The 12,920-nt window shown below is 27.4% G+C and overlaps 1 protein-coding gene across 4 annotated transcripts; it reads right to left on the reverse strand.

The window, feature by feature from the left end:
• Positions 1–3,647: 3,647 nt before the first annotated feature.
• On the reverse strand, positions 3,648–12,205 carry LOC105673282 (aminopeptidase N-like). 4 transcript variants are annotated; one of them, XM_067360441.1, is made up of 13 exons: positions 12,043–12,204; positions 11,145–11,170; positions 10,615–11,109; positions 9,784–10,236; positions 8,900–9,062; positions 8,226–8,352; positions 7,897–7,981; positions 6,356–6,720; positions 5,657–5,931; positions 4,893–5,080; positions 4,417–4,740; positions 4,210–4,279; positions 3,648–4,024 (listed from the first exon to the last, which is right to left on the reverse strand). In XM_067360441.1, coding segments are annotated over exons 2-13 (2,685 nt in total). In that variant the 5' UTR covers positions 11,147–11,170; positions 12,043–12,204; the 3' UTR covers positions 3,648–3,886. The 4 variants fall into 4 exon arrangements, with proteins under 4 accessions (XP_067216542.1, XP_067216544.1, XP_067216543.1 ...); XM_067360443.1 differs by having other exon boundaries at positions 9,784–10,222; positions 10,615–11,170; positions 12,043–12,205; XM_067360442.1 differs by having other exon boundaries at positions 4,669–4,740; positions 10,615–11,170.
• Between the last annotated feature and the right edge of the window lie 715 nt (positions 12,206–12,920).

Raw genomic sequence — 12,920 nt, forward strand, 5'->3', positions numbered from 1 at the left:
TTAACAACGACAGCTGCATAAATTTGAACTTTACACAGCATTAATATATGTATATAAAATATATTCGATAACAGTTACATTTTATATTGCTCAATCTGAATGATACGTTGCAAAATATTAATATTAAAAATCTTGATAATTACATCTTCACACAAACTTTCAAGCTCACATTTATTCATTTTTATTTCAAAATCCTGTACGTGAATCCTACACGTGGTGATAAGTAATAAAAAAAAAACAGGTGATAAGTTCGAATAATAAGTAAACCGCTGTGATCTATTTACATTTGATGTGCATGTTTAAATATCTATCCTTGTGTGCTCTTTATTTCATTTCTTATCTACCAACAGGTAGAAAAAGCATGTGTGTTGAATCATGCTGGGGATAATTAATGCGTACAAAATTTCAGTTAAGAAAACAACTTGCGTGATATAGGTACGTTTTTTTGCCATCAATGTTAACCCATACTTTGTTAGAACTATGATATTAATATAATTTCTGGAAATTGTCAAATTTGTAATAATTGTTAGTAGATTTTTTTATTTTTTACCCTTCAACATATTGCAAGAATCTTGATGTTAACAGTCCATTGGCAGTTAATATGACGTACGCATCGCAGTCTTTTGCTTTAATATGCTGGAGTGTTTTCGCAAGTAACTTCCTCGGTTGTGAAATATCTTCACATTTGCGTATGGCGATCTGTGCGAAGACAAAGTGACACAAAACGTATTTATGAATTATTAATTTTGTTATTGAATAAATGTGGTGTAAATCATAGACGTGAGAAAGAAGTTCGATTACAGCGCATAACAGTAAATTGATATGAGTTTTTGTATACATTACTTACGTCATATTTCGACAAGAAAGAAGATATTTCCATACTGTGCACATCAATCAGTCTGCGATAAAGAGGATCTGTGATAAAGACTATGCAACTACCGTGTGCAGAAATTTGTTTCACGATTCTCTGGACCACTGATCTCAGATTGTTGGTTTCGTGCTCGAAACGATGCACCTCTTCGAAATAGTCAAACTTTGAAATAGTCTTCGAAATAGTTTTCGAAATAGTTTCTGCAATTATTGGAATTTGTTAGAATAAACTTTATTCAACTATAGATTCTAATCACAGAATCAATTAAACATTAAATAATTGTATTAACTAATTATCTAGTATTTTAAATAAATTACTCGAGTCACGATAAAATTAAAAACTCGCACACCGTCCTCGCAATATACATATTTTTGAGCGATTTATAATGGATTTGTTAACTCCGCATTAATTTAATACTAAATTATTGTGTTATTCTTTAGAATCACTAGTCGAAACAGTTATATTACTTTACACGGATTATTTTACCTTCCGACGATAGTGAGGATGGATTGCAAAAATACGATGAAAACCGCTGTTATCACCTCAAAATGCATGTCGAAATATTTATTCTCATTTTACTCGTCGCATCCGAATACTTGGCTCGTATCGAATTATCGATCTTTCGCAATCTTTTACGTCTTTCCCCACGATGTAAATTTTTAACTATCTTATTTTCATACAATTGCGTCTGTCGAGGCAACACAATCGCTCTTGCATAATTCTGGCACATTTTGAATAATTTTAGACCGAACAGCTTGTTGTAGGTCGAAACAAACATTTCGCTAAATAAATTAGTTTGCTCATTAGTGCTGGTAAGAATCTAGATGCGATCGCCAATTATTATTTTACAAAACGATATTAAATCGATATCATTAAAAGTATCTCACACAATACGGTGCCAAATATGATATTTGAAAATATGTGATAAAAGAAAATATCAAAAAATCAATTTTAAATGTACAAACTAATCATATACATACATATACAGTTCATTTCCTGGATTGATTAACAATATATTAATCTTTTACGCAAGAGAACAAGTGTTCTTCGATTTTGCGGGAGAACTATACATTTAAGATAATTAATTAGAGTATATTTTTAATTTTAAACTTGAAATAACTCATGAAAGACATAAATCTTTTTCTTATAAAGTCAACATACAAACATACTTTTATATTATAATTTGAGTATGCATAATTGATTGAGCTTATTTTCAAATCGATCGGTTTAGGCGTTATTGAGATCCGAGAATTCTTGAGATCCGGCTCCTCTCAACTCAGTGGTTTCGCGTTTAGTCACATCGCTCTTTTGCGCGTTGCGCTTGAATTTGGCGTGAGACACGATCGTGTCTCTTGATACTTACAATTAGGCAAAGTTATGGAAAAATATTAGAATTAATTTTTAATATTTCAAAAATTGTTCGGTTTCCATAAGAAAATAGCCTAGAATTTATTTTGTTCTGTTTATTCGTTTCGCACGATTACAATGTATTATCCTGTACAATACAGAGGCAAAATATTCAATTCTAAAAATTTTGTTATAAATTATGAGGTACAGTAAAAGTAATTTTTGAAACACAAAAATGATTAACTTCTAATTAATGCATGAAGTCTATTCAAATCGTGTTCTAATAAAAGTGGATCATTCTTAATTGTTACCTGCACATTGATTTACGCAATATAAAGAAGAAGAAAAAAGAATAAGATAAAAGAAATATTAAAGGTCTTTATAACTGTGAAGAAATATTTTGGAAGATATAAATTTATGTTAATGTTTTAAAAATTATTTTTGAATTGCGTTATTGCGTTTTCGGTATTTAAACTGTAAATTGATTGCTGTTTTAATTGATTGCTGTTTAAAATGAAAATTTCTTTTTTGTGTGAACATTACACTACACGATATTAATAACACCAAATATACATATATGTGTGTGTGTGTGTATATATATTTAATCTTATCATAATAAGAAACTATTAAACTTTAGTGCAAACTACGCATTATATCAAACACATTGCTGGCTATTTAATGATTGTCAAAATGTTTGGCAAAATCCGTTATTGCTCATTTGTCTTACGTGATCGAAGAGAAAACGAAAGATCAGCAAATCAAAGATATGAATTACCCAAATCATATTTATTGCAAGAGATATCATCAGAGATGTGCCCAATAATTTGTTTTCTACCGCTCGATTGGCTTAGTCCGTCGAGTTTCTTTTTCTTTTAGATGACCTCGGATTTATCGATTTCTTGAATTGCTTTAGGTCTATCACAGAACTGCTGCAGATTCTTTAAGACTGCCTCGATCTACTTAAAACAGTGTAGGATTGCGCTCTGTTCATTAAATGCGCTCTCACAACTCTAAGTAGGCAATATTCTTGATCTGAACATACCAATTAAAGAACCAATTAAACGACGATAATTTCAAGTATATTATTTGTCATCAAATCGGTAGAAGAAATCATATTCGGCTCGTTATAAATTAAGCGTCTCGGAAAGAGATTGTAAGTGATTTTTTCTAGACGAAACTAATAGATGTACTTTCATTACTAATTAATAAATATTAACTAAAGAAATTGTGAGTTCGATATATCAGCCATTGCCAATAGTGAAGAATCGTTTACAATATAATATGATAAATACAACTTTTACAACTCATGTATGACGGCTTTCTTCTTAGATTATCCATATAAACAATTAAATGCAAATATTAATATTACCTTTCCTATTACTACAGATATTTTAAAATTTTTGGCATAAGCATACAAACATTCAGAATATTTTATTTCGTATTACTTTATTTTTGACAAAAATTATTTTCTTGCAAGTTACATTATATTTTCCCAGACATATTTTGTACTCTGGAGGGAGAACCGATTCTTTCTTCAATATTGATTATAAGACATTTATAGTTGTCAAATAATTTTCTATAATATTTTTTATTGCAAATCAAAGAAGACAAATATCTGCTCCAACAAAAATTTGCAGTGTAAGGAGAAATAATTAAATTAAGTAAATATTACTTTAACCGAGGTATACCGAAGAGCCCATAATTTGTAACTTGTCTTCCATACTCGTCTATTCGTTTTTTAATTTTTTTTTTAACATCATCAATTAGTCGCTCTCCTCCCAAATTAGCTTTCACGAATTCAAGTACCTGAGACAAATTATTTCGACAACATTAATAAACCTAAAATTTTTTTGCACTACAGTTTATGAGTGCATTAATTGCTGTGTTAAAGGTAATCGGATTGGATATGTCATGTACAAAAAAATCAAATAAAAATAAGCTCAATATTAAGTAATAAAGAAATGAGTGTTATTTAAGTCAAAAAAATATACCTTATTTAATTGCTCTACAGCATGTTGGTGCGTAATAATAACAATTAATATTGCAATTTTGTCGCGTTGCCTGCAAAAAAATCATGTGATAAATATTATTATTTAAAAAGGCAATAAGAATAAAAGAAACGCGGGTGGATAAAAATTATAAATATAACAAATATTTATATAAATATAGAGATATATTTGTAAAAAAATTATTATTACGTATTGGAGGTGAACATAAGTGTATTTTGATTGAGATTTTGCAATACAAAATCGCAAATTATATTGTTTCTTGCATGTTTCGCAACGGTAAGAAGAATTATGTGAGCACGTGTATTTCTGTGATGTAATAAATAATTATCTTTTGAATTCAGTGTCAAATAAGTAGAAATGATTTCAGGTTTTCTGTTGCAAGTTAAATATTCTAAAAGTTGATTATCACGTATTTCTTTCCATTTGGTATATATTTCGTACATAATTTGGTAGTCCGCTGATATCAAACCATTACAATACATCCATTCTTTCCATTCTGATTGCATTGTTGAACTGTTACCAAAAAAAAAGTATTTCTTACAAAAATTTAGCTTATTTTATGATAAAATAATTTATCCAGTACAGTATTTGATGTATATAATATAAGAATATGTAGAGCAAAACAGATATTGTTTATACAAATATTGTGGTTGAAAACATCTTACTTATCACTTGTAGAATATAAATCTTCTTTCATTTGCATACTGGCTACTTCTCCACATTCTTTGTTACCAAGAAGACATGCCCATCTTACGGCTTCCTCTCTTAAACATTCCACAAGATCGTTCTCGTATGGCCTTGCATTATATCCTATTTTTTGTAGAACTCCACTCAATATTTTTTTCATATTTTCCTAAAAATTGGTAAATAATATATATTTTAATATATATTTTAATCTATTGTTATTTATAAAAGATATGATGTGTATGTATGTATTTATACATATATAAATTTATTTTAACTTTATTTATATAAAAGTTATTCAATCAAAACAATCTCATATCCTTGAAATGTCATAATCTTAAACGATTTCTGAGACAATTCGTATTCTTGCCAAATTTTGTCAACATTTTAATTTTTAAGTTAAAATTGAAAATAGTTTACAATTCACAGATACAAATGAGTCCGGGCAGGACGCGTAACTTATGAGACTAGTCTAAGTATTACGTTAGTCTTATGACGTATAACACCATCCTTTCCTGCTTGCTGTACCGGACTCGTGTGTGTGTGTGTGTGTGTGTGTGTGTGTAGCGAATTATTTTCAATTATCTATAACTCAAAAACTAACCTTTGAACAAAATTTTACTAAAAGAAATATTATCGTAGAAATCGCTCAAGAATATGACATTTCAAAGACATCAGATTGTATTGAATCATCTTATATAATATTTTGATGCAATCTTTCTTATAGAAATTTCCTATTACCTACCGTCACGTCGTTAGCTTCTTGAATTGAAACCATAAAAGTTATATGTTCAAAAGCTTTAAACATAGCATACCATACTACATAATTCGTTTCTCGTGATAAAAATTCAGATATTTTCCAAAACATAGTGTAATCAAGTTGTTTATGTATGAGGAAGTAAAACGCATCATCTATGATTTGAGCTCGATTAAGAATATGTATGTCGAAATATCTCGTTGAATTCATGTACTGCGCAAGTTTAAGCCAATTATCAGTATCATAATTAACACGATAATATCCTGTCATAAAAAAGAAAGTTTTCATCATTAAAGTCTCTTGGTAGAGTTTATCAAGAAATAATTTTTCATATCGCATTTTGTAAACATTTCCTTAAATAATTTATTTTTTACTAAAATATTTTGAACAATTTGTTTGAAAAAAGTGTAGGAGCGATTAATGTGTGAGAATGTTTGCTTGCAAGCATGAGTGACACGCACACGTACGAGTATGCGAGTGCATGCGTCATGAGCAGTATGTCCGTGTCAGGCTACACATTGAAGATTGAAATTTGACTTATCAGGACAAAGAACTTTTAGCTTCTTTTGTTTCGATTGGTCAAATTTCAATCTTTAATCTTTAATCTTCAATGCGTAGTCTGATACGGACGTAAAATTACAAAAGCAAGAAAGATTAAACATAATAAATGTCATGTTTTATATTTACCTGTTTGTTGTAAATTGACTATAATCCAATCATTTTCATCAAACTTTTGCACTAATCTTTCCGGTTTTTGCGATGATAGCCAAAAGGGTTTATTGACAAAAAAATCGTGAAAGTTCATATTTGATTTTGTCGTATACGTCACGAATACTGAAAGATGTTCTGTATCCTCGTCAATAAAATCGAAACTGCGATATTCGAATGCTGTCTTGTTAGTAAAATAATTTCGTGTCACGTGCAGTACAGGATAATATTGTTCCGCAATCCAAACATATATAAGTTCTTTTAAAATTAAGTCGCTGGAGTTATTTGAATACGTACGTAAAACAGTTTGCATTATGTCCCATAATTTATCTGTTTGATTGTATCTGTAAAATGGAAAATTTTTATTTTTAAGAGTATATATTGTGCGAATTAATATTTAATATATTAAAATATTTATTTATCTATTTGTATAATTAGTGATTAGTAGTATTTGTATAATTGTAGACGAGAAATAGTATATAGGATATATCTTTTCGGATTTGGAAAGTCTTTCTTTATCTAGTTTTATTTTTCGGATAAATTAAAACTTGTTTTTAAAATTGTGGATAAAGGTGATAACTTATCAAAATCTCTTATTCTTTTTACCTTCAAAATTGTATTGAAATATATTAATAAACTTTAACTATAATATGAAGAATAATAGTTTCTCTATCTGTGTATATTTTGAATATTAATTTTCAAAAGACTATTAAAAGATTGTCAAAATTAATTTGATTAAACTTTAAAATGAAGTTTAGTTTACTTAAATAAGAATAGTATTTTAATTTCAAAAGATAGAAAGAGGGAGAGGGACTAGAGAGAAGGTGAGAGGGGGGTAGGCTGAGAGAAGGGGGAGAGAGATAGAGAGAGAGGAAGAGGCCAAATTGACATAGAGCCTTCTAAAATGACATATTTTTCAAAATTGAAATGTCCCGTTTTATTATCATTTTTTATTATCATTTTTGATAATATTAAGTTATTCTCTCTCTCTCTATATATATATATATACATGCTTTCTAAAAGTATTTTACTTATACTTTCACTTTTATCGTTTTCTTCATGGTACGATTTGACAGGTTTTATTAAGATGTACCTAAAACTGACATATTCAACAGTGGACGACTTATCGATATGTAAATTAATTTAAATTGACACACATAAATTCCACTTTAAAAATAAGGAATTGAATTATATCTATCTAGTTTTTTATAAATGCTGTACACTAAAAGAAAATGGCATTATTATATTATTAATATAATTATAATATAAATTTTTATTTTGAGCTTTTAACTAATTGTAAGGGATAATTTCTAAAAACAAAATGTATATCGGTTTTGGCGATTTTCCTTGAAAACTCAACGTTATGTTGCTTACAGCTTTGTGAATTTGAGATAACTCGATAGGTTTGAAGCAGTTTATATTTATCCTTTTGAATTTTAGAATTTTAAATACGTCACTTTTCTTTAATATTCGATTTATATAATTATCATCTAGCAAAAGATATAAAAGATATTACTTACTGTTTGTTAGTAACATATGTGCGGATACCAGTCCAAAACACATCAGGAGTTAACAAATGGTATAATATGCGCCATACATTGGTTGCTGAAACAATTAAAATTTTAATATCCTTGTAAGTACTTTGAAATACATATTTTTTTTAAATTAAGATATATTTCTTTTATACTAAAATTTACTTATGTATCAGTATATTGTATTTTAAATGGTGTGTAAGTTTTTTATATTCTTTTGCAAAATTTAAAAATTTACGTATTATTCAACAGTATTATTTAACTACATTTACTTTAACCATTTATAGACTTTTACTTATATTCTTTTCCTAACTTACATTTTATATGATCTGGAGAATAAATAAGTGAATTCTTTTTAATTGCATTAGAAGCAGTACCAAAAACAAAGGATTTCCGTTGTGTTTCGACGACAAATAAATTCAGTATGTCATCATTCGAAGAAATCTGAAAAATTTAAAATAATAAAATAAATATTTGAATAACAAATTATATTCAAAGCAATACAGCGCCACTGATCTTTGCAAATAAACTTTTGGCTTGTTTTTTATTACGAGATAAATTATTTATTAAATAATTATTAACAAAAGAGGTTTAATGAATACAACGTAATTTTCTGACACCATATATATTAAATAGAACAACTCTTAACAGATTTATTTATTTAAACGTGATAAATTGAATGAGTTTGTATGGGTTTTAATCACTCCACGTTTGATATGCTAACAATAAGTTCGTTCTATTAAATATAGATGGTATCATAAAACATCATAAAATTACGTTCTATTTCAGAAAACTTCTTTTGTTAATAATTTTTCAATAAATATGAGCGATGACTAAAACTTTTTTCTTACTCAGGACAATTAGCCTTGGTAATATATATATATATATCAAGGTCAAGACAATAGGATCTGATTAATAACACAAATCTAAATATTTATCAAACGTATATCAATAATAAAAATTTATCAATATCAATAATGAGAAAAACAACCTCATAGAAGATATACGCTGCAAGAAATGTAACAAAACCTGTTTTTGACCACAGCATCACATCATTATACCAAAGAGATACTATTTGATTTGTTATTAAGTACGACACTTTGAATTTATGCCCAACGGGATATAAGTCTTCGTCATGAAGAATATCAACTTCGCTGAAAAATGATTTCAAATATGAAAAGTTCGTCGACAATATTTGCGGTAATTAAACAATTTAATAGGTCGCCATATTGTAGATGTAAGAAATTAATACAAAGCCACGAATAAATTTTTTAGAACTTTTTTTTTGCAAGAAATATATTTAAGATTTTTTTAACTAAATCTCATAACAAAAGTGACTTTTGCTGTTATGTACTTTTATTCAACAATGTAATTTATTTTGTCTATGAAACGGTATAATATTATCTGTTTACTTAATTTACATTGTTATATACAGATTTTATTTTAAAAGGCTAGAAAAGAGAAATATTGTACACTTTGCATAAATAACTTCACGGATAAAAAAGAACATTAGAATTTGGAAGACAAGAACTTTGATAAATTCGGACAAAATAACTGATATAATAAAAGCTCTTATTGCAGTCGCTTTATATGTACAACTTATAGCACACAGTCATTTTTCATGCTTCTAAAGCTAAAATAAAATCTGAATTGACAAAAAAAATGATTATTTCTAATTTTAATCTAAACTAAAAGTAATGATATTTTCTTAATGTGATGCAAGTGAAATTGTATAGATTTCAACTGTTTCCTAATTTATACATTGTGACAAAAAAGTATGTATATTTTTCAGTTTTAAAATTATATTATTCGATAGTTTTTAATTTTTTATTTAATAATTATTTTTAATTAATTTATCTTAGTTTCGAATATTACCTTTGCAAAATCAGTCCCCATGTCTCTACACTGTTATTATGTTGAGTATCCCAAAATACAACATAGTTTATTTTTGGTATTTTGGCTATTGCACTATTTTCAAGTTTCAAAAAGCGTAGGACTTGTTCGCTAATACATTGCGCTAAGTGTAAATAGTTTATTGTGTCTTTTCTACTCCACAATGTGACATATCCAGCCAAAGTAGAAATTTTAGTGAATGTAGTTATTACAATCTTTATATGTTTAATGGACATTAAAGATGATTTTTCAAAATGTGTCCACATCATATCATGTTTGTCATCATTTTCTGTTGTTTGTACAGGCATATTTGATAAGACAGTGTAATTTTTATGATGCTTGATGGAAATTTTAAAGGTGGAATTAAGTGCTATCTCGTCCCAGCATGGGAATAGTTGTTGAGCAGTCATTACATCAAGACCTGTCGCATTTAACCTATCATATTTTAGCAATATGGTAAATATAAAATTTTAAATATAATTATATTCAAGGATCGACTAAGGATAAACTATAAAGGATAAACTAGAAGTGTTGGATTTCATAAAAATTGAATCATTGTTTATAACCCTGTACAGAATTTTTCGAATGTACCAATTTGACATATATTTCTACATCTTAAAATCGACAAATTTGAAATGTAGTGTTGAATTTATTTCAGTACTATTATGACTATTTTATGAAATATGCAATTCTCGAGATGTCATCCCGGGATGTCATCCGGTTTATGAATGTACTTAATAAATGTATTTTGAAAAAAATATTGGCGAAAATAGTCTTTATATTTAATTTTGTTTCAAATATTTTTTTACTTACATATTGTTCTTCCATATTGTTTCATTAGAGTGTAAAGATGCAGAGAAGTGTTTCTTGTCATTATTTATGTGACGTATATATGCTATTTGTAGAGTGTATCTTCCAGGTGATAAAAATTTCGCAAGTTTTGGCGTGTTGGAAAAATCAATCGTAAGCTTGTTTAGTTTATTATTAAATGAATATCTTGGAATATTAATTTGTTCTTTAGAAAGGTTGTCATACAAATCAATTTGAAATATAGCGAAAATCACTGGATGCATAGATATCTTCTTTGTTCGACGATTAATAAGTATAGTTATATTACATTCACCAATAATGTCATTTGTTTCGTAACTAAATCTTATTTTGGTATCATAATGCACTGGTGTTATAACCGGTGCTAAATCTGGTAAATGAACTGGAGTCTCAATTTTAGGAACGGCAACAGTGCAAAGTGCCATTGTAGCGATTAACATTATTTCGCCATTTGTTAAAAGTTTTCGGAATATCATATTCATTTTTTCTTTATGTAGTATTATTTCTTTATGTGTATTTTTCTTTATGTAGAAAAAAATTTCTGAAAAAATTATTTGTTGGCAATAAAACATATACATTTGCAACACATAGTTCTTCATTTTTATATAACAGAAAAAGGCATATAATAACGATTATAAAAATTTACACAAAAAAGATATAGAAAAAACCATGATACACTGAGAGAAAAGTGTGTGATATTTTGGACTATAATTGCATGATATTATAATTACAGTCACGATACTCAATTTTATAGGAATTGTTAGTATAATGTTAGCAATAATAATTTTATACATATAGTATATTGCCAAACATATAGTCAATCATATAGTTAGAACATTTGAAAAAACATGGTTGACGCTAAAAAATACTATTGATTATAGTTTCTGCCATTATTCTTTTCTTACAGTGTAAGATATGTAGCGAAAGAAACGTGAAAATGTAAAATTGATAACATATTTCTGATAGTGTTTAAAAAGATAGTAATATTTTATGTATATATATGAGTAATTTTCTGTATAAAGTGTTATCAAAAACATGTGAAATATTTAAAAATGTCTTTTCAAAATACAAAAATAAAAAGAAGACGAAATTATAACTGAAAGTGCTAGTAATCCGAGATACATTAAAATATTTAAATATTATTTTTTTAATCAGTTATATCTATTCTCAAATACACGTAAGCTAGTTGCGAGCGCAACCCACGGACAGTTAATTTTCACTTTGCAAAAATGATAATTAATCATTACATATGAAGACACTCATGGTATACAAAATGAAAAATAAAAGAGTGAAAAGAAATTCGTGATACAATTACTTATTCAGAAAGAAATTTGAAAATAAAATTGTATCTATCATGTTTTATAAATTTTTCTATATTTGCGAATTACAAATCTTTTGCTTTTAGTTACTTACCTACATATAATAAAATTGTCAATTAAAATTGCTACGTAAATATGTACAATTTTGTAAGAATAATACAGTTCACATCGCCTTACACACAAATCGTAAATGTCGAAGCTATATAAATCGAGCTGCGATTCAGTTAGCTCCGAGAAGTCTCCGAATACTAAGAAGCATATTCGTAACTGATATAATATATATGTTGTCACAAAAACAGTTGCTAAGAGGTTATTCAACAGGAAAACACTTCACTAGTTGACAGAAGAGCGTAGAAATTTAAGTACATAATCAGTTAAATATGCGTATAAAAACCAAATTTGTACAGTTTTTAATTCCTGACAAACCAAATTGTTAAATAATGTTTATAAATTTATAAAAAATATTTATTCTTGCGTAAAATTATATTTAGTTATTATGCAATCAGACATTTGGGATTGTAAATCTATATATTATAAATCTATTATTTGTAATAATTGCTATAATATCTGTTAAAAGTTTTTGTTTGATATTAAAATGACTGTTATATTTTAGTCTAAGATATTATGTTGAAATGTTTAATTTATTTTTGTACTATTACTTTTGCGCAATTAGTTACGCCATAAACGAAGTAAACTATACTTTATTTAAATGGAAGAAAAGATGATTCAACGAAACAGACAATGGATTCGTAATGTCTGACAAATAGTATGTATTTTTAATTAGCAGGTGTCAGCGAGAATAGAAAACATGAAAAAACATAAGATTCGATAGATGTATTAAGCATATATTTGTATAATCTGATATATGCTTATGTGACATACATTATTCATAAAATGATGTATATATTAATTTTACTACATCAATATCTCCAATATTATTAACTTCTTTAAATGCAATTAATATTAATATGT

This window comes from Linepithema humile, chromosome 8 (assembly GCF_040581485.1).
Source record: "Linepithema humile isolate Giens D197 chromosome 8, Lhum_UNIL_v1.0, whole genome shotgun sequence".
NCBI lineage: Eukaryota > Metazoa > Arthropoda > Insecta > Hymenoptera > Formicidae > Linepithema > Linepithema humile.

Excerpts from the sequence above, each read along its gene's own strand:
- LOC105673282 (XM_067360441.1), bottom strand. Across the intron at positions 10,237-10,614 it reads ACAATATGGAAGAACAATAT|GTTAAATGCGACAGGTCTTG; the intron begins GTAAGTAAAAAA and ends AAAATATGATAG. Across the intron at positions 8,353-8,899 it reads CAGCGTATATCTTCTATGAG|ATTTCTTCGAATGATGACAT; the intron begins GTTGTTTTTCTC and ends TAAATTTTTCAG.